This window comes from Rousettus aegyptiacus, unplaced genomic scaffold (assembly GCF_014176215.1).
Source record: "Rousettus aegyptiacus isolate mRouAeg1 unplaced genomic scaffold, mRouAeg1.p scaffold_m13_p_7, whole genome shotgun sequence".
Taxonomy (NCBI): domain Eukaryota; kingdom Metazoa; phylum Chordata; class Mammalia; order Chiroptera; family Pteropodidae; genus Rousettus; species Rousettus aegyptiacus.
Genome location: NW_023416310.1, coordinates 12448399 through 12471518, shown reverse-complemented (window position 1 = coordinate 12471518; position 23120 = coordinate 12448399). Strand labels below are relative to the sequence as shown.

Sequence of the window (23120 nt, the reverse complement as noted above, 5' to 3'; positions counted from 1 at the left end):
CACAGTTTATATTTAGAAATATTTTGCCCAGGTGACACAGTTTGCATGTTGTAAATGCTATAATATAAATCTTGATTATGTAGAATTTTATAATTAAGGTATTTACTGAGTTCTTTCGTTCTGTTTCAGTGCTTATTACCTATCTTGCTAAAGTGCATTTGTACAACTTACCCCTCTTGTAAGAAAAATAAATTTAGAATAATTTATTTTTGGTTATTCAGAATCTGCTATTATTTGAAGATCATTAATCAAATGTTTTTTTTTTTTTTATCGTAGGGGTTAAACCATTTAGTAGAATGCTGTATGTAGTAAGAGTCAGAAAATAAAAGTACTGACATACTAGTTTCTTGATCTTAGATAAGTATTTGAACCTAGAATAGCTTCACATCCAAGAAACATGGATGATAGACATGCTTGTTGGTATGACAGTATCGTGAATTTATTTGGAAATCACAGAGCTATGAAATGTTTGGTGTTAGTATTATAAAATAGGTTTGCATTTGAAATTGATTTGGAAGAATGGACTGAACTTAGACATAACTTAGAATTTAATTTTTAAAATTAAATTCTCATTACCAATTATTATTTTATAAGAAATAAAGAAAATTTGAAATGATTAAGGATTCCATTTAGGAATATATAATTACCCAAAGTTTCCCTGATATTGTTTGAAAAATTTGTAAATAAGTCTTATGAACCCAAAATTTTGATGCAGCAGTTTAAATTTTGCTCACTCCTTTGTCTATTTGCATATGTTGGTTTAAGTTTTTTTTTTTTTTTTTTTTTAAGATGAGGCAGCTTTTACTTGACCTTACAGATTGCAAGGACCTTGTCAGCTTACAATCCCTTATTTTTTAATTTTTTTAGACCTACAGTACCTGGTCTTCCTAGGTGGTCTCCCATCCAAGTACTAACCAGACCCGACCCTGCTTAGCTTCTGAGATCAGACGGGATCGGGCTTGTTCAGGATAGCATGGCTGTAGACTTGGTTTAGTTTTTTCATAGCTCACATTACATCACACACATTTTTAATGTAGCTGTATTTTCATAAATTTAAACCTTTCATTATTTGTTTACCAATATCCTCAATTAGTAGCTAAAATATTTTTATTTTTTAGCATTGAATCCTGAAATGTCAGCCCTTTTCCCCCCTGTGTCTTCTGTGTTCTGTGCCCTTATTGACCAGGTAGCTGTCTCTGATACCTTTGTGGGGTGGAGTACTGATGGCATACGACACGTGTCACATTAATTGTTTGTGGGAAATGCTCCCCTGCCCGGTGCCTTCATTTTAACTTTAGCCATTAGAGTGCTTGCTCTGTTTAGGTCACAAACTGGGAGAGAAGTGCGTAATACTTAGCTTATACTGATAAGTATTTGGTGAGTAGATGAAAACAGAGAGAGTTGGCAGACCAGGTAACCATAGTTGGTCTAGCAAGTGCCAGACCTGTGGAAGAAATGAAGTAGACAGTGAGTAGTAAAAAACCAAGTAATTTTGAAAGAAAGAAATGGTAGTTACTAGAGTGTATTTAAGATAATACAGTGGATAAGTTAAAATAACAGTAAGATACAGATTTTAACCTATCAAATAGGCAGATATAAAAAACAGTTAAACTTTTCATGGTAGTCCATAGTACTAGGTTTAAATACTGTATGCGCATACATTTTAGCTTGGCAATACCATTTACAGGTAATTATCCAAAGAGTTTTTCAAGGTCAAACAAAAAGATAAAAAAGCACAGACAATGAGAAATACAATAGTATGTATCATAGCCTTCCTTCATAGATGGGAAAATACCCAAATGTCCCGTGATATGGGAGTTGTAGATTCCTTCCATGAAACATAATCAGACCATTAAAAATACTGATATAGAAAATATTTAATGTCATAAAAGGATGTTTGAATATATTGTTTAAAAATACAGGTAATAAATCTGTGTGGTATAATCCCAGTTTATATAGAAATAGCTATACTTTTATATTTAAAATAAGACTATATGTGTGTGCTTATATATATAGTGTTTGCATATATACAGCAATTTTCATTTTCTTATCTGTATTTTCTAAATCTGTGATAAATGCTACCGTTCTTTTTGAAAATAAACTCATTTAGAAATGAAAAGAGAAGGTTTTCTATTCAGTTTAAAAAAATAAAACCAAAAAAGAAATAGTCACCATGGAACTAATGTTTTATTAGGAATATAAAACTGCTTTCTTTCTGTGGGACAAAATGACAGTCTCAACTTTTAGAGCCCCATTAATGTTCTCTTGTAAATGTTTCTTTGTGTATTTATCTCTCCTAATCCAGTTGTCCCCAAAGTGAGTTTGTACTCAAGACATTGGGTTGGGATATTGAGAAAAACATTAGAATTTCTATTTATTTTATTTCAAATGCAATATTATCTTAAATTTTTTTGTGTTTTATAATAGAAATGATATTAGAATAGTATATTTAAATATGCATATCCTGGAGAGAATATTTTCAAATAGAGAAATGCAAATCAAAACCATAATGAGATACCACATCATACCCATTAGGATGGCTATTATCATTAAAACACAAAATAACAAATGTTGGTCAGGATGTAAAGAAAATCGGAACCCTTGCATGTTGCTGGTGGGGATGTAAAACTGTGCAGACCATTGCAAATAAGTGGTATGGTGATTTCTTAACAGAATTACCACATGATCCAGCAGTTCCACGTCTGGGTATATACTCAGAAGAAGTGGAAGCACGGATTTGAACAGATATTTATTTGTACACCTGCATTCAAAGCAGTATTATTTACAGTAGTCAAAAGGTAGAAACAACACAAGTGTCTGTCAGCAGGTGAATGGATAAACAAAACGTGGCATACACCTACAGTGTCACATTATTTAGGTTTAAAAAGGAAGGAAATTTTGATAAACCTTGAGGACATTATATTAAGTGAAATAAGCCAGTCTCAAAAGGGCCAGTATATGATACCTCTTAAATGAGATTCCTAGAGTGGTCAGATTCGTAGAGATGGAAAGTAGGATGGTGGTCGCCAGGGGCCGGGGAGAGGGGAGTGTGGGCAGTCGGTGTTCAGTGGGTCCGGAGCTTCCGCTGGGGAGGACGAAACGCCTGGAGCTAGAGCGCAGAGACGGCGGCGCCAGGGCATGCGTGTCCTTCACACCACGGGTCGTGCGGCTCAAACAGGGCCAAGCGGCCAGTTTCACGTTGTGGCTTTTTAAAAAATTTGTGTTAAAAAAAGAAGAGTACAGTTTTAAAACAGGCTCTAAACATTCGAATAGACATTTCAGAGTATGTGTACCCTCAGGCTAAAAACCATGAGAAAAGATTTTCAGTATCATTAGCCATTCAGGAATGAGATACCACTGTACAGCCACTAGAATAGCTGTAATCAAAGAGACAGACAATGCCAAGCGTCGACAAGGATGTAAAGAAACTGGAGTCCTTGTATATTGCTGGTGGCATCGTAAAATGTTGTAACCACTTTGGAAAAGTCGGCAGTACGTAAAATGTTAGAAATAGGCTTACTGTATGACTCACCATGTCTACTCACAGGTAACTGCATGAAAGATAGAAACATGTTCACACAAAGACTTTTTTGTGAATGTTTCTGCCAGTATTATTCATAATAGAGAAAACAAGCCAAGAATTTATTAATTGGTGATTGGGGAAACAAAATATACCGTATATGCATACGGCAAAATAATTTTCAGCAATAAATGAATGAACTACTGATACAGTCTGTGGTGTGGGCAAACCTCAGTATACTAGGTCGAGACAGCCGATTGTATGACATGTAATTTCTAGAAGAGGCAAATCTCGAAACACAAAGACAATCAGTGATTTTCAGGCTAGGAGTCAGTGTGAGTGGGGATTGACTGCAAATGGGCATGAGGAACTTTTTGGAGGTGAAGGAAGTGTTCGTTCTAAAACTGACTCGTGATGGTCACACAACTGAATTAATTTACTAAAAATCATTGAGCTTAAAAAAGGTTTCAAGGGAGGTATACCTAAGTATATCTGAGAAAGCGTCACCCAGAAAGCATTGGCTTGAGTGGAGAGTTAAAAAATGGTTTGGGAAAGAGTGACTAGCATGTATGATGATCAGTGTGAATCAATGTGAAAGAGAGCATGATTTTTTTTCGTGGAATTATAAATACAAGGCTTGTCTTCTTGTGGCATGAAGTTTGAGCCTGGGAACATCAGAAGATAAGTTAGGTGTAAATTGGAAGGGAAATAATTTAGCCTACTTATAAAATGATGGCTGTTTGTAATAATAACCTCGCGAGAATATCAGAGGGTTATTGTAGACTTATTCTTGGTATGTCTTGTATTCACCAAGTTTAACACAGTGTTGAAAAATGTTCAGAAGGAAGACTGTTTAAAACAGAAATGAAATGTTTTGCTACCTTTGAACAAAATCGTGGTGCTTCTAGGGTATTGTATTCTGTTTATTTTATCAAGTCTCAGTTTATGTTAGCTATTTCTGCTATACCTTGTTAATGCCTCTTCACTCTTGCGAGGTCTCCTCTATGTTTCCCTACCTCTCTCCTCTATTATGTTTCCGTACCTCTGTGGTATTACAGTGCTTTCTTATGAGACTCTTAGGATCCTTGATGGCAGGAAGTAAGCATATTTTCTTCAAGTTTGTAACTGCAGTGTCTGACATTATATTTGGCACATAACGGGTGTTCAGTGATGAATTTGCTTGGCAGAACTTTTGAAAAAGGGCCAGTAAACCGTAGATCAAAGGGTTGGAGGAAATGGTACATGAAGGTAGTCTACAAAAAAAATACTGGAAGGGCATAATCTAGTCTTCTCTTTTTATTCATTTTGTGACATTAAGCCAGTTACTTAAACCTTTCCAAGCCCAAGTTTCCTCATCTGTAAAATGAGAGACACCTATATACCTCATTGTGACAAAGGTTGACTAAAGTAATATTTATGAAATTCTTAGTCTTCAATTCAGTAAGTGGTTAGTCATAACAAATTGAATGGCTTATCCAAAGTTTACCAGAAATGTGTGGCTACATTTGGGCTAAAATCTGATGCCTTGAATTTTAATCTAATATTTCCAAGTTGTTCTGGTTGTTACTTCTTTTTATATTAGTGCCCTCTTCCCTTTTTTAATTGCAGTTCCCAATTCAATGTGAGTTGGGGACCAAAACTACAAGCTTTACTCATTTAGTGTATATGCTTATTATGCATTACTATGTGCCAGGCACTGTGGTAGATACAGGAAAATGGACAAATAAGAAATGGTCTCTGTTCTCAGGGAGTTTGGTGTCCAGAAGTGCAAAATAGACATTCTAGAAAAACATATAAATCAAATAAAGTGTGTAGACAAATGTGAATGATGTAAAGAGGGTTTAAGAAGCATAACTTGCAATGGGGTCCTCTGGGCCAAAGTCTTTATCGAGCAGGTAAACAAAGGAGAGTTCTTTTCACCAGGCGGCAGGAACTGGAAGATATAAGAATGATGGGCTTAATTTTGCCATTGTGAGTTTTGTATGGTTGGTGGTGTCATTGTGGAGCATTCTCTGAAAAGACCGAAGGAATAGTTTATCTGCATGAAACCAGGATTTTAGAGGATGCCATGGAATAGATTTGGTATAGGAAGAGCCCAGGAAGGGGAAGCCAGAGGAGAGGAGGTACACATAAACAGTGAAAAAGAAGGTGATATCGTTGACATCTTTCCAGCTCTCCATTGTAGAATCTAGGTAATTGCTTTTCAGCTCATATGCAAAAGCCCTTTGAGATTGTTGCCATCTGACTATTACAGTCAACTATCTTTTTTGCTCTTATCTGCTGACTCTCCCAGATATGTATAATTTATTAATGATTTGGGCAACTGGATTATTCTTCCATTCTTGTTTAGTCCATGAGGTTGAACTTCTCAACAGCATAGCTTAGGATTAGGTTAACCTTAACCCCACATGAATGTTAAATAAAGATCAAAAATGGTACTGGAAATTGAAGAAATTGTAATTTGGTATAATATGTAAGCTTTTAATTCTCTATATCTAATATCTTTGTGTGTATGTATGTGTAGGTTAAGTGTATCTTTAGAATACAGTATGAAGAGGTCTTGTATATTCAAAGGCCTATTGAAGAAGACAGAAGAAAATTTTTTCAAGAATTGATTCTCAATCAGGCATCAATGGCTCCACCACGAAGGAAACACACTGGTAAAGTTTCTGAAGCCTTCAGGAAAATGGGGTGGGGGCGGGGGTAAGAAATGCCCTTTCTTCTTCTTCTTCTTCTTAACCGTTTCCTTGTGGAAGTGAAGACAGTTTTTCAGGTTCTGTTTATCTTAGATGACACATGTGGAAGTGGCCCTTGTGTTCACCTGCCTTGGGGAGCTTGAGAAGTACAGCCTCACTGTGAAAGCTTTGCTGATAGGTGACTATTACTGATCACTTCAGTCCATGTGCTTTTGGTAGATTTCACATTCTGAGGCCCAAAAAGTCAAAGAAAAAAAGTCTTCACTTCTGTTTTTACCACTTCGTCAGGTTGTGAACCTCACGTGTGGTGCTGATTACTTTGTGGGCCAGGATAGATTTGATGAGCTGAGAGCTGATTAGAACATTTGCCTTTTATTTTACTTCTTGATTAGTTTTTCAATTATTTATTGAGCACCTATTATTATTAGCTATCTTACACTAGGCACTCGGAAATCTGTCATGGCTTTGTATTAAGCATTAGGATTTGGACTCATGGATTTCGGAGGGCCTCAGAATTTGTCTGATTTCAATTCTGAATTAAGTAAGGACTGTATTCTAAATCATTCAAAAGAGTTACTTTTCCTAACCTTAAAGATGTGGAAAAGATAAGATCCCCTTGCTTAGTTTTTCAGCCTCTTCTAGAAAATAGCAATTCTGTTTGTTAAAAAAATTTAAGCCTCTTGTTTTGTTTCTTGTAGCTGTGTTCTCGTTGGATATTAGATACAGTTTCCATCTCTGCCAAGTCTTTGCTTTTCCATATTTGTTCTACTCATTTGTTTTTCTTTGGCTATATTATCCAACACAGTAATAATTTTATGGTCCTCTCATGGCTCCTTTCCATGTTTTTTTAGTGTTTTAAAAATGAACACCTATCAATGTCTTATAGTTAAGTTTTTTTTTCTCCGTAGAAACCTTGGGAAATTCAGTATGGAATTTATACCTTCTGAGTATTAGTTGTTGCCTTATATTAATCTAAATAGCAGTATTTAAAATAGTTCATTATAAAAATGATTCATTTTAATGAAGTGTCTTGCATGCTCCTAGATATATTTTAGTCCCATAAAGCTGAATTTTCTGTGTTAAGGGTTAACGTAATTCTTCTTGAATTGCTTCTGTCAACTCATTTTGTGTCTTAGGGGCTGTTTGAAATCAGCAAGAATCCTTAAAATTTTAATACTGAGTTTCCGTGCGATACCGGGAAAACCTTTTAAGGAATTAGAGAACTGCAATTTCAAAAATTAATACTTTAGCTTTTAAGATTATTTTTTTAGGGTAGATAGTAAATACCGTAGATTTTATATGCAACACTTTACTAGGTTTTCTATCTTCTCAGTGTCTTTGGGATTCTTTTTTATTTTCTACTTGTTTATTTTGCTTCCAGAAGGTGCCACTTACTGTCCTTACTGTATTGGATTAAGAGTAAGAGGGTAGGAGACTTGTCTAAAATCAGAATTCTTTTGGGAACAGGAAGGATCAAAGAATTTTACATGCCCACTTCACTTTGCTGCATATAAAGCAACCCCATTTTGAGAAGCGCTTTTTAACAAGGCGACTAAAGCAAGTCAGTGTATAGTACTTGACCTGAAGATATTTATGTTGATTTGAAATATTTTTCATAAGTTGTATATAAATAATATTTCAAAACAATTATTTAAAATCATATCATTTACCCTTTAAAGGAGTCCTGTTGTGAGTTATTTTATAAGGTCGAGCTATTCTCTAACATACTTTTGGTTTCATTTAAAATTTTTACTGGCTGGATTTGCATGGTTCACATATGTTTGGAACTCTCCTTTTTCTACAACGATATCTTGAGAGAATTCCAGAGAAATAATTGAGGTCTAGGCCCTGTCATGTTAGAATCTTAACATTTTCTTCTATTTTCTTTAGGTCTTTGTGCTATGGAAGTGCTTCCTCTCGCACTACCTTCTCCACCTCGTCAATTATCAGAATCAGAAAAAAATCGGATGGAGGATCAGGAGGAAAATACTTTAAGAGAGTTGCGGTTATTTCTCAGGGATGTAACCAAGAGGCTGGCCACAGATAAACGCTTTAACATCTTCAGCAAACCGGTGGATATTGAAGAGGTCTTGTTTCAGTAGTGTGCAAACAGTGAAGTTGAACTGGCTAAAAGAAAAAAATATTGACATCTTTTTTTGGAAGGAAAAAAAGCAAAGGCATGGATGAATATTACCCCTAGCCTGTAAAATTTTAATCCATGTGATAACTATCAATGTCATCAGCAACCATCTGGTGACTCTCGGATGAAATTAGTGACCAATTTCTATATGTTCTTTTAATTAGTATTGATCGTTGTGATCTCTTACTCTTCACTTTAAGAAGAGGATTGAAAGTAACTTTAGCGAAATGTCCATACTAGACTATTTTTATTCCAGGATAAATTCTGCTCTCAAAAAGTATACTGGTATTAACTAAAGGATACTAGTTAATATTAGCATTTCCCAAATTACGTATACTTATGGAAGGAAGTGACTAAGAAACCTGAAATTTCTCTCATGTTTTGGAAATGCCTGTGACTAATGTGCTATTCGAGATGAAGCACATCCTATGCAGCTAAAATTATTTTTCTCTCCAAGGATGTTCTCTGCTCCTAGTGGAAAATTTCTCACTTTCTTTGTGTATTGTTTTGTGTCCTTGTGGGAGCATGATTTGTGATAAGAAATTTTCCATTTGGAATATACTATAATACTGTAGATTAAGGGTTTTTTTTGTTTGTTTTTTAAAAATTTTTATCCTGGGATAATATAGTGTGTGGATTAACACAATACAGTCTTTACTGGCCTTCTTCTTATAGTTCAGACTCCATGTTTGAACAGTTTTGGTGTTTTTATTTTTATTTTTTATTTTTTTTAAAATTTGAATTATGAAATGATTCACAGTTTAATGTTGCGTCCTTGTGAAATCTGTAGTTTTGGACTTGAACAGATTCCTTTGGAACCATTACCTCATCTATGACAGGAAAAATGAACTAGATTTATGTTTTTTCTGCTAGTAAGTCTGAAAATATCTATTCCTCTCCCCCCCCCCCCTTTTTGGAATGAAGGGACTATAATTTTATTTGTGTCTTTATCCACAACACGTAGGTTTATCCATTTGATCATTTCAGCACCCTTGCAAGGTCATTATTATTATTTTTACGATGCAGCTGAGGAAACAAGCTTTTTGGCAAGTGATAGAGCCAAGACTCAAGATTTTTGAAATTCAAAGCCCACATTCTTCACGTTACATCACAGCTGCCTTATACCTTTCCACTGGAATGACAGGATTTGCCAGTTTTGATTTTGAAGTTAATACATACCATTTTCTACTTGTGGAGCATTTTTTTTCCTCCTGGTGTTTTCAGATAGTCTTAAAACTATCAGCCCACTCTTAAGATTGTTTTAAATGTTTATTTATGTATTATTTCAAATTGGATCTGGGACTCTGACTTACCTATGGGGGCTTGCCCTCCAAGTTAGCCTCCTCTGCCTTTGCCTAGGAAAACTCTTTTCCTTTATAACCAGAAGAGATCGTCAGATTTCAAATACCATCTGTAATAGAGCAAAGGTTTTATAAGTGATGATACAGTAGTGGAAGGGGTTAGGAATTGTTGGCCATATAAAACTTTCATGTAAGGGCTGTGCTTTCTTTCCTCTTTTGTTTTTTCTTCTCAGGTTTATTCTGTACTGGTTCTTTGTTCTTAAAGCTGAAGACAGGGGTCTCCGGCAAGGATAGAGAGGGGAATACAAGATAAGATTTAGATAACCTAAGACACAAAAATTTATATTCGGATAATGAATTAGAAATGTCCGAAAACTATCAAGTTCCAAAGCACACTGCAGAGAAAACAAAGGTTTAGAAAATAAATGTTGAATATAAAATTATATATCCTGGACTAATTGGACATTTCTAAGACTGCTCTCATATCAGACCTAATTACTTGATTTTGCATTGGGGAAGACAATAAATGTATAGGTTGGTAGAACTCTTGTTATTGGTCAGGTGATATAAAACATATAATTTATTGGGCAAATCATGACTTAATATCTCCTATTTTGGGTTATTTCCCAGAAAATCTGCACATAGAGCAAAATTTATTTTTTGCTTATAGATTTATTTATATTTGGGGACAAGTCCAGCAAATCTTTTACTAGTTATAAAGGCAAAAGTTATTTTATATAATTGACTCAAAATGTTTGTAATGACTCCAAAGGAGCAGAAAACACTTTCCATGAAACGATTCACACTAAACTGAAAAAAAAGTACGTTTTTTTTTTTTTGTTTAAAGATATTAAAGAGATTTACCAGAGAACGTCTCTAATAATATGAAAAATATCTATATTTTTATTTTCCTTTTAATAATTTTTTTAAGGTAACATTTATTGAAACTTATTAGTGCTTTTATCCATACATTCTCTTCTCAGGTCTACCCAAAGGATTAAAAAAAAAAAAAAGCTGACATAATTGATTTCATATTTCAAGATGAGAAACATTTCAGAGTTGATTTAGATATGACTTGAAACTGAAGCTTTTCATGGAAAGTATGACATAGTAACTTTAGTAGCATAAATTTCTCTATAATTTATCCTTGTCTAATTATTTCTTAGATATGTAGATTTAATCTTTAACTATGGTTTATTTTTTATTTTTTTTTTATGAGTAGATTGTATGAGATACCAGAAGTAATTTTCATTAAAATATCCCATTTGTTTTAGGTTTCAGATTACCTTGAAGTAATCAAGGAACCAATGGATCTATCAACAGTAATAACTAAAATTGATAAGCATAATTACCTGACTGCTAAGGATTTCCTGAAAGATATTGACCTCATCTGTAGCAATGCTCTAGAGTATAATCCAGATAAAGACCCAGGAGGTAAGGACACATGGGGCAAGGTTGACTTTGGTGATCGTTGAGAAGATAGTTTGAAGTTTAACTACTAAAACATGCCTATGTTTCAGACAGATAGATTTAATGGCATTATTGTATTTAGAGACTCTTGGCGAGGTTCTAATATACTTAAATGATTAATTTTATTAGTTTATTAAATAATGTACTTAAATGAGAGGATTTTATTATTTTAGGAATTATGTTCAGAGTTTAGTTCCTTCATTCACCTTTCACTTTTTTACTAAGATTCCTATTTTCATTCAGATAGGTAGAAGCCTGAGTAATTAAGGATTTATTTTAAATTTATAATTCAGTCAGCATCACCAGTGCTGCTGAACACTGGGAAATTTGAATTAGTGGGAACTAATTATAGGTTAAATTTACATATCCAAAAGACTCCTTTAGGTAGACGTTATCTATTCTATAGACTGTGGGTATTTTTATGTAATTTTATTTTTTTACTCCAAATCCCTGCTTGTGCTCAAGTCTGTAGTCCTGACTCTTTTCTGTGCCCTCCAGGGAAGAGCCTCAGGAATTTACCTATAGTTAAACAAGATGGATATATTGATTTATTGTAACTAGAGAGACTGTATCATCAATGGAGAACTTCACAGGATTTGCACTTATGTTAAGTGATTTTGCAGAGGATATAAGGAAAAAGGGCTTTGCAGCAGATTGGATGCTTTCAGGAAGTGGAATGATTTTGTGATTAGGTATAAGAACCTGGAAGTCCAGAAGAATGGCACAAGGCTAAAGCTGTGATTTGTAAAGAAGCGGAGTCATTCATATTATTCAGAATTGGATTATTTGGATATTTTTGTGGTTAGGACAGCCTTCATGCTTTTGTCTATAGACGTGATTACGGGGTAGTCTTGTTTTTATTTCGAACCATCATGGTCACAGAGTAGCCTTTTTTGAAGTTGGTGTTCTCTGAAACTGTGTGTTTAACAAGAGTAGACGAGGCCAAGCTGATAGTGCCAGGCCCGTCCCCAGTCGACAGGGGCTGTTATTCTCCTTTTCATTCTGTCGAGAATTCTGTGTTGTCCCCCCTACCCCCCCACAGGTGATATATAGTAGGTGCTTTTTATTTTTTAAAGATTTATTTAAATTTCAGTTATCTAAAGACATTTAGAATACCTTTTCTGATGTATGTGTATATATAAGGGCAGTTGTTCTCAGTTTAGGCCACATGTTAGAATGACCGGGATTTCTCATTTCTACATGAAATTAAATGTTTCTGTGGTCTACAGGAAATCACGTATCGTAATTCCAAGAGGCAGAGTAAAATTTTACTGCATGTGGGATCTAACAGCTCTTATGTTGTGTCAGAGAACATTTGCCTCTTGTAGTTTAGTTTCTTTCTGACTTTTTATTATATATGTCACATAGAAAAATTTATGAAGCTAAAAACAAAGAAGATGAATGTAGCATGCCATTCCCTCATGTTCTTCTTCCTCTCCCTCCTACATGTATCTGGAATACATACATGTGCAATATTTTTACTAAAATGAAAATATAATTTTTGTAGACTTTGTCATTCATATATTTGGTGACAAGTTTATTAATATATTTCTTCCCCATTTTTATTTTTAAATTATTTTTTATTTTTAAATTACAGTGGACATTTAATATTATTTTATATTAGTTTCAGGTATATACAGCATAGTAATTAGACATTTATAAAATTTATGAAGTGATTCCTTGATAAGTTTAATACCCACCTGGCACTATACATAGTTATTAATATTATTGACTATATTCCCTCTGCCGTACTTTACATCCTTTCACCACATTATTTTAATCATATAGATATACTATTATAATAGCTAGTACCCTATCGTTCCAATGATAGGGTATTAGTTTTTTAATTTTGTCCCTCTAGTATAACACTGATGGAAAGCTGTATAATATAAATTTTATGTACATCCTTAATCATTGTCTTCAAATAAATTACTTAAAGTGAACTTTCTTGACCAAAGAATAAGTATCTCTAGAACTCTACCTGTATTCTTAAAATTTTCTCTCATTCTCCCCCACTGTTACGTTGTTAACCAGTATAACAATTCTGTGTGAGTGAGAGTCTCTCTTCAGTATAGAGGGCATCCTAAAACAGGGCCACAGTTTGGGTTGTGAAGAGAGGCCTGGATGTCAGCCTCACTTGATTCCCTCGCTAGGGTCCTTGGTGAGGGTACAGCCTGCACAGTTGTCTGTATAGTGGCCTCGAGTAATTTATGAGAGTACTTGGGGGCCTGTGCCCTCATCCTCTTAGTTTTTCAAGACACAGAGGTTGCCTAAGCTGTTGTAGGTCATCAGAGCCTGGGCTTTGGGCTTCTGCCGAGGCTTTAGTCCCAGTTCTGTTTCCTGGTTTTTTGATTTGATCAAGATTAATCCTCTATGTTATAGTTTACTTATCTGCTAAATAGGGATAATTATAGTGCTCTTCTCATTGGTTGCAAGGAATAAATGAGAAGATATATTAGGTTAAACTTTATGAAATTGCCATGTTCATATGGTTCAACCTAAATATGATAAGTGCTTAGCATAGTGCCTGGGATGCGGTAAGTGTTCCATAAAGGTTAGTTGTTCATAGTTTTATTTTCATTATCATCATTATTGTTTAAATTGTACTTTAATTGTTATAAATTGTTTTCTTAGTAGGTACCTGCATGCTGGCTTTAGAATGACCCCTTATACCTTGTGCTTGTTCTATTCCCCGAATCACATTTAAAAGTCAATCCTATTTTGGAACACATCTCAGGGCTGATAGTGAAAAACGAATTTGAGTGGTTAGAGAAAGCCAGTTGAGAAGATCAATCTAGATTTTTTTTTTCCATTATGTAACTTAATTATTACCACATTGAAATAATATTGCTTTTAAGAAAGAAGCAATGGTTTCTGGTGCATGATAACCTTTTACTACAGAATGCAATTGTATAGTCAAAGAACATGGCTCTATCTCATAGTTAGAGCTCACATGATATGCTTGTAATTCTCCTCCTTCTCTGTTTTAGATGCAAAAAGTGTGATATAATTCAAAAGCATGATTTTCATTCTGTTCAGATTATTTCATATCTTTAGTCAAGAGGCCGCTTTTTTTTTCCGTAGCAACAGAACCACTTGTTATGTATTAGAAAAACAACCTCGGGGTCTGTTGTATAGCAAGTGGAAATTACATGAATGTTGTATTACTTTTACAAGCTCCCATGAGTATTTGAAAGCTTACAGTGTTGTTTTGCAGAATACATGGCCATTTGAGAAAAAAACTAGCATATACGTAGAAGACAAAAGCCAGCATTTTGAAAACTATACATGTGGCTTAAGTGTTCACCCAGATTCTCTCCCTTAAGGATGATGTGGACAGGAATTACATGTGTTAGCCAGAAGAATTTTTATTTATAGGTTCTAACTGTGACCCGTATCAAATAGTTGACCCTAATTATTATCTTATAGACATATGATATGTTTAACTCTTACTCTTTCTTTGTCTTGATGTACATCCTTCCTCTGGCCTTCAAGAGCATTCATATACATACTGTTATTTAGCTAATTTTGCTGAAATTTTAGCCCTAATCTTTCAGTCTTGTAAAAATCTTCTATTTTGTATCAAGTGCTTAAGAAAAAGCTCACAGATTTACCCTAGTTTTTGGAGCCCTCTATGGGCTATGTTTCAGTTAAACTCATATTTTCTTTCACAGTATTTGTGAGTCCCATGACTAGTTACTGATCCGGGTACTTTGAATACAACAATGACTATGACAGTCCTTGCCTCTTGAGATAGAGGCAGATCACACATATTGAATAATTACTCTGTGGCGAACATTATACTATATGTTATGGTCTTAGTTTGCTAGGGCTTCCTTCACAAAATACCACAGGCGGCTTAAACAACAGCAATTTATTCTCCTATAGTTCTAGAGGCCACAAGTCCAAAATCGGGGCATCAGCAGTTTTGGTTTCCCCTGAGGCCTCTCTCCGTGGCTCGTGGACGGCTGCCTTCTGGCTGCGTCTTCACGTGGTCTTTTCTCAGTGCGCACGCAGCCCTAGCGTATCCAGGTTTCGTCTTTTCCAAATATAGTCACCTTCTGAGGTACTGGGCATTAGAGCTTCAGCTTATGAATTTTCGTTGGATGGGGGAGACACAGTTTAGCATACAACATAACAGTTGTCTATAAACAAAGATAAATAAGCCACAGTCCCTACTGTCTAAAAACTCAGAATGATAGATACCTAATTATTGATAATTATAATAAAAGATGATTAAGGCATAGAAATAGTATAGAGAAGGCAATTATGAATTTTGTCTTGAGGTGGCAGCAGATGATTGCAGTTTCGTAAGGTCCGTGATAGAAACAGTGTACCCAGTGTGAGTGGCGCACAGAGGCGAAGGCACTACCTAGGGGTGAGCAGATTAGGAAGGGCACGCGCTCCAGGCTGGAGGGGCGGTGTCCAGGGTGGTGCAGCAGCAGCGTACAGAGGGGTAGAGAGAGAGAACGCGGCTGGGGAGTAGAGTGATGTGGCCGCACTGTGGGAAATCTTATCCTCCTCCCTCGTCGCCGCATCTCCATTTACTGAGCGTGCGTTCATGAAATATTCTCTGCGTGTAAATCGTGGCCAGTCATGGAGATGTGTAGCTCCGGCCTGTGAGATGCCTGCGGCCACGTTGCAGGGAGTCCTACAGATAAATGCGACAGTAAGTGTTCTGTCTTCTTTTGATCCTGTGTAAGGACTTCAGAGTTCCCTAGACAAGGAGCCACTGGATGGTTTTGAGGCAGAAAGCGATATGACTTGGTTTACATTTAAGAGTATACAGTGTTATAGGCAGCATCAGTTTTGGGGTGGAGGTCAAGGGAGTGGTGAGATGGAGGTTGGAAGACCAATTAAGATGCGGTTACAGTGGCAGCAGAGGCTGAACATAGACGTCTTCGTGACCAACCGTTTAGCATGACCGATGGAAATGCAGAATGACTCCTTAGTGTTTGGTTTGGGTTTTAAGGAACCTAAGCAGCAAACTAATGGAGAAATAGGCTTTTAGGCAGTACGCTAAGTTTAATTTTGGATGTGTTAGTGTGTGTTAACCTTTGGTACACCCAGATAAAGTGCAGACATTGCACAGTAGTAGTCATACACGTGGTTCTAGAGATTAGAAGTTTGGACAGAGATGTGGCTAGAGTCATCAGTATACAGGAGCGAAGAGGTCACGCGGGCAGTACATAGAACGAGGAGAAGAGGGACCCTGGGGGAACCCTCCTTCAGGAGATAGTCTCAGCTGAAGGCCTGATGTCACTGTTGGTGCTGCCTCTACTGGGAGTGTGTGCATTTTTCTCTTTTTAAATCAATTTTACCGAGGTGTAATTTATGTACAAGAAAGCTTTTTAAAGTACATTGTTCATAAAACCACATATATCTTTTGAAATTCCACTTATCCTTAAAGGAATATTAAATGCTGTGCTCATAAAAGATTGTTCTGATTTCCTTCCAGTTATAAGTAACCCCTTCATCATAGCACTGTGTGACTTTACTGAGACGCTTATTTTTTTTTTTCTTCTGAAGTGTTTCTTGTTTATATATCCTAATTCCTTTTTTAGACTCTAAGCTCTTAATAAGTGTGGTCAGTGACTAAGTTTTATCAGTTCTCTTGTTAGATACTAACTGAAGGAATCTTAACATTAGAGATTATAAAATGGAGAAAAAAATATATGCAGATATGAGATAATAAAATTTCTTATTTAGGAAATAATTTGAGATGAAAATCATCCCATAAAAATTAGTTTTTCTTAAAATATCAATCTTTTATAATAATTTTATTGAAAAAATCGTCTAATGTACTTCTGTTCACCCAAATATAAGAGAAACGTTGACAGATTGAAAGAGTTGTTACTTTCATAAAAGTAGTGACTTAATTTTATAGATATTCATCAATTTGTCCTGGTAGCCGTTAGTTTTTACTGAGGGCATGTGTAGGTGGTAATGTTTTAATCTTGTAGCTATAAGGAAATCGGAGCTCGGAGAGGTTATCTAATTTATGTATAAATCCACAAATGGTATATGGCATAACTGAGTGAATTGAGATCTGTCTGGACTTCAGAGCCAGTGTCTATGGATTTTTGGTGTGCTTATCTTACTTTCACGTATTACAGATTTGGAGAATGTTAAGATATTAAATTGTGAGACAAAGTAAAAGAATTGATAAATATGTAGCCTTTATTCATGCATAATTTTAAAGCAAAGATTTTAAGTCTGGTGTCCATGAGAGAGTCTCTGAACAACCACATCCAGAATTGTACACACATGTCCTTTTCCACATTCATCACGTTTATAAGGATCCAAGATGATTTCCCTACCCCTTAAAAAAGATGAAAATCCAAGGCATAGACATCTGTTAATATTACTTTATGCATTGTATAAATTTAGACTGTTCTGAATTAAAAAGGATTATAATGAAGCACATGAAAAAGCATTGTTCCCTTATCAAATACGGATGCTCTTTAGAATAAATTTCCTGTCCTGCAGACCAGTGGGGAATTTTTATGGAATTCTTTTTTTTTTTTGGTCTATTCAGCCTTCCTTGCCTCCCATCCACCTCACCCACCCCACCCACCCCCTCCACCCCATCCATCAATCCTTTTTCCCCCTTTGTTGGGGATGCGATATGAGTGGGAGGCGTGTGTTTAAAAAAGCCAAAGAAGTAAAGATCTTCGAGTTGTTTTAGAGTAGTAATGTGCCAGGTACACGGTTTTATATTTGATCGCTCCTCTTTTTTAGCTTTTTTCAAGTTGAGGTAGAAAGCCAGTGGCAGTAGTGGTATAGCATTGGCTACAAACATTGTGTTACCAGCTTGAAAATATGGCTACTAAGAATGTCCATTGTAGTTTTTTGTTTATGGTAGCTTTAATTTAAAGCAACTCAAAACTTTCAACGGTAGAGCAGTAACTCTGAAAATTAAGATACATCCTACTTGAGATTGTTACACAGCCATTAAAGTTTAGTTTTCAAAGAATATTTAAGAGATATTGGGAGACTTCTGATTTTGGCTAAGATGGAGTAAAAAGGACTGAATTTATTCTTCTACCTGAAACAATGAAAAGAAAAAACCTGAATAAAGCATATTAAAAAACGATTTTGAAGACATTGGATGTCAGAAAACAAGAGAAAATAATTCCCCAAAGATGAGAAACGGAGACTCTGAGCACTGTAGCTGCCTGCAGTTTCCAGGCTGTGGCACAGGAAGGGTTAACACAGGCAGAGCCTGGAAGTCTCCCTTAGTTAGAGGCAGGGCTGGGAAGAGGCCGAGTAGAACACTGATCAGTGTTGATCAGTGTGTGCACGTGAGGAAACTGCCCGAGGACAGAGAAGGAGAAGGACTATTCTTTGAAGTTCATACAGGGCTAGTGATAGTGCAGCCATTAGAGCTAATAAACCAACAAGGAGATAAAATGGAATCATCAGAAAAAATACACAATTCGAAAGAAGTTAGAAGAAGAACAAAAAGGGAACAAAGCATGTGGGACAAGTAGAAAATAAATAGCCGCCATATTGATAATCACATAAATCACATTAAAAGTAAACCTGGGATCAGCAAACTGGCTGCCTGGTTTTGTAAATGAAGTTTTTTTGTTTTGTTTTTTAAATAGGAACACAGCCAGACACACATCTGTATTGTGCGTGGCTGCTTTTGTGCTACAAGGGTAGCTTTGAGTATTTGCCAGAGACCTTAAGATATTTACTCCCTGGGCCTATATAGGAAAACTTGACCTCTGGCCTAAATATCCCAAATAAAGGCAGATTTTTATCAGATCGGATTAAAAAAAGCAAGACCCAACCATATGCTGCTTATAAGAAACCCACTTTATAAGACTGACAGACTGCCTGCTGCGCTAATGAGGCTCCTTTTTAAAGCTTTAACCCACTTTAAAGCTACAAATAGGTTAAAAGAAAAGTATGAAAAGATAGAATAATACCAAGCAAAGGAAAGCTGGTATGGTTGTGTAAATATTGAAGTAGATTTCAGGCCAAAGAATATTACCTGGGATAAAGAAGATTATTTCATAATCATTAAGTAGATAAAACGGTTCTAAACATTTGTGCCTCTGATAACAGAGCTTCAGAGTCATGAAGCAAAAACTGATAGAACTGCAAGGAGAAATAGAGGAAGGCGTAATTAAACTTGGAGATCTTTGGAAGACGTTCATTTTAGTCATGTGACTTCCCTGCTCAGATACTTTCAGTGACTTTTCACTATTCTTAGGATAAAATAAAAGCTTTTAAATATGGTTGGATTCCTGATCGCCTCTTGCTTAGTGTGTAGCAGGTGCGCAGGCCGCCTTTCATTTTCTCACGATCTCAAAGATCTTTCTCCTCCAGATCTTTCTCACATGGTATTTTCTGAACCTGCGCTGGTTTTTCTCTATCCTTTCAGCGGCTACTCCAATGTATGCTTCGCGTCTCAGCTTAAATGCCTGTTTCAGAGAGGCCTTTCCTGACTTGCCCAATCTAAATTGGCACCTATACCAATACCCTGTAGGTTTTCATCATAGCTGTTATTCTGGGGTTTGGGTGGGGGGCGGTGGGAGAGGTGTTTATATATGTGTATGAGAGATTATTTGGTTAATACCTCCTTCCTATACTAGTCCAAAATGTCCTCAAAAATGGCAAGACATGTCTGTTTTGTTCACCACTGTGTAGCCATCACCTGGCTCTTCCTGGTATAGTTGATAATCAATATTTTTTAAATAAATGTTTAGAGAAAATGTATTGGAAGGAAATATACCAGTGGTTGCCTTTCGAGTACTGCATGTTTGTTTTTGTAAGATTTCCTTAATGACTTATTATGATTTTCTAATAAGAAAAGTTATAAATAAAATGTCTTTATACATTTTGCCTTTACTAGAGATGAAAAGGCAGATGCTGTCTTCTAGTTCTTGATACTGTTACAAAATAAAAGACTTTGATATATTTACTTGACTTTTAATATTGGAGTTTCGTAGGTCTAGGGGGTACTGTTTACATTGTATCGTTCATGGTTGAAGACTCCTAGATTAGTCTAAAACAGACTTTTCTTTTAGTACCAATTTTAAGTACAGTTTACCTAGAGGGGAGTATGTACTTCTCTCCTGGATCTACCTACAAGTTATATACCATCTTATATTCTTTAGCTTAGAATGTCTTGCTGTATTTGTCTGTTTCTGTCCCAGTTTTTAAAGGTCACCCTTACTTAGGATATATTATATTCTTAAGCACAGTTTTGACCAGTTTTCACTTATGAAAAAATTATGTAAGATTTTTTGAATTCTCAGTATCCATCTATGGCAACTTGGGTGCTGGGAATATAGCAAATGTCCTCTAAGTCTTGTTACATTTTTAAATTGAAAACCATATATTTTGTTTTCAAAAATATAAAATAAAAACTTATATCTTTGAGATAATGATTTGTTAAATAGACAGTTTTAAGGTTCTAAAAGTACTGTTTTCAGAGAATTATTAACTTGAATAGCTTTATTTTACTCATCATTTAAACAAACCTCTCACCTAGAATTGCTTTTTACAGTTTTATTTAAATGTTTGTATTCTTTTACTTCTCTTTTTAAGATGCCCATTATTAATATTATTTCATTTGTATGTATAATAAATGTATATCAACTTTTTTAACAGATAAAATAATTAGGCACAGGGCTTGTACCCTGAAGGACACTGCGCATGCCATTATTGCAGCTGAATTGGATCCAGAATTTAATAAACTTTGTGAAGAGATTAAGGAGGCAAGAATAAAAAGAGGTAAGTTATAGAAATGAACTTGCTACTGAAGAGCAAGAGTCATCGAATGTCATTGAATGGTATTTCTTTAGGGTTGCTGGTATTGTGAAAATAATGTATTTTGAGGCACAACCTTTGCTTAATTTCTGATACTAATATATGTCATGTAAATTCTCAAAGATATTTAAAAACTACTTCCTGTGAAAGTTTTAATGAGACAATACAAATTGCAGAAATAAAATGCTTCTTAGTGAAAATCCTTTTTCAGGAGTACATCTTTGTTAATTATTGATTTCTGTTCTTAAAACATTTAGATAGGCTTTTCATGCATTTACGCCCAATACTGATACTTTTTAAAAAAGTTTTAAGAATACTGTGTTGTGGCTTTTTTTTTTTTTTTTTTAAAACCCTATTGGAGGTATTTTGTTACTATAAATACAGAATTAGCAAAAGTGGTTTTTTCCTTTACTAAAAAAATCCTGTCCTTGAGGACCTCGCACTTTAGTAGGAGAGAGCGAAATGTAAAACAAACCAAGTGCAGTGTGGTATGGCGCTGGGCAAAGTGTTTGTAGTATGGAGGCGAGACCCGCTAGGGAGCCCGACTGAAATGATGAAGAAGCTTTTCTTCTACCTCCTTGGAAAGATCTTCCCTGGCCACCTAATTAGCCTCTAGTTACGGTAGCACTGGGCATTTTGTTGTCTCACCCTTGTTTAGTGCTGCGGATGTCTTGTAGATAGCTCTACTGCAGTCCCTAGAACGGTGTTTCATATACAACAGGCTTTCTATAAGTACTTGAATGACTCGACGACATGTGAAGGAGCTCGGACTGACTGTAGGCTGGTGTTTTTTGAAATGGTGTGCTTATTACCCACATCAGCTTAGGCCTGGTGAATTCGATTCTCTGAGAGTCGTAAGGCCGAGAAATCTGCACTTGAACAAACTATTCAAGAGGTTTTTATGTACACTAAAGTTTGAGCACCGTTGCCATAGTCAGTAGGAGTCATTGAAATATTTCAAACAGTGGAATGAATTGGTAAATTGCTTTGGCAGCAGAAAATAGCAAGGTCTCAATGTGGAAGGTAGAGCGAGAGAGACCAGTTAAAAAACTGTTAGAGCCAGTTTAGAAAACAGTTTGGCAGTTCTAAAAAGTTAAACCTGACATTTACCATATGACCCAGTGATTCTACTCCTCAGAATCTACTCAAGAGACATGAAAACATATGCCCATATAAAGACATACACATGAATGTTCGTAGCAGCGTTATTCACAACTAAAAACTGGAAACAACCCAAATGTCTGTCAGCTGGTGAAGGGGCATGCAAAACGGTATGTCTTGTAAGGGGCTACCGCTCAGCCGTACAAAGGAGCAAGGTGCTGATGCGTGGCAGATTGTAGATGAACTTCAGAAACATCACATTAAGTGAAGGAATCCAGTGACAAAAGGCCACATGTTGTACAATTCAGTGTATATAAGATGTTCACAAAAGGCAGGTCTGTAGAGACCAAAAGTGGATTAGTGGTCACCTGAGATAGTAACCTAGAATCGGGTTGCTGTGGTGATTGCACAGCTCTGTAAATTTACTAAAAATCATTTAATCGTATGCTTAAAATGAGTGACTTTTGAGTTATATAAATTATACGTTAAAGCTGTTGGGGGAAGAGTCTGTTGGAATAGTCCAGAGTCTAATCAGTGAAATGGGGATGAAGATAGGACTAGTGTTAGAGACGGGGCTGCAGGGTGGAGGGCGTCGGGAAGGAAGACGGACCGCAGCTGGCTGCCGTGTCACTGGTTTAGTGACTTAGTAGATGCTAATACCACCAGCGGGGACAGGAATTAAATAAGGACGAACAGGTTTTTGGTGAGGAAGGGTAAACCAGTAATCTTTAATTTGACCCATCTTTAGGATATCTAGTTGGAGATACCAAATAGGCAGTTGGTTATATGGATCAGAAGCTCAAGAGACATTTGGACAAAAGATGTAGATTTGGGATTTATTATGTAATGATAGTGGCAGCTGAAGGCATGAGTGATACTTTGTGGTGGAAGGTGTGGATTAGAGTGAGAAAAAAAGGAGTTCCAGAGACAACCCTGGGAAAAGCAACATTTAAGAATCACAAACAAGAAAAATCTAGTGAAGGAAACTGCGCATAGAGGGAGTACTGTGAACATGGGTGCGGGAGACCCAGACTCACGGCAGTGTGATGTGACGGGCAGCGCGTCTCCGGTGGAGACTGTTGGTGTCGGTGGGTTTATGGCCCAAT

At 35.9% G+C, this 23120-nt stretch overlaps 1 protein-coding gene and 1 pseudogene across 4 annotated transcripts in view; one reads left to right on the top strand and one right to left on the bottom strand.

Moving 5' to 3' along the window:
- ATAD2B (ATPase family AAA domain containing 2B) overlaps window positions 1–23120 on the top strand; it is a 105858-nt gene that overhangs the window by 69491 nt on the left and 13247 nt on the right. For 3 of the 4 annotated variants that reach the window (XM_016121749.2, XM_016121752.2, XM_016121751.2), the window contains 4 exons: window positions 6045–6180; window positions 8107–8303; window positions 10932–11091; window positions 20755–20877. In XM_016121749.2, the coding sequence (XP_015977235.1) occupies window positions 6045–6180; window positions 8107–8303; window positions 10932–11091; window positions 20755–20877 (616 nt within the window). The remainder of the gene's footprint in view (window positions 1–6044; window positions 6181–8106; window positions 8304–10931; window positions 11092–20754; window positions 20878–23120) is intronic. The other variant, XM_016121750.2, reaches the window with a different exon arrangement.
- Window positions 867–985, bottom strand: LOC118605885 (annotated as a pseudogene).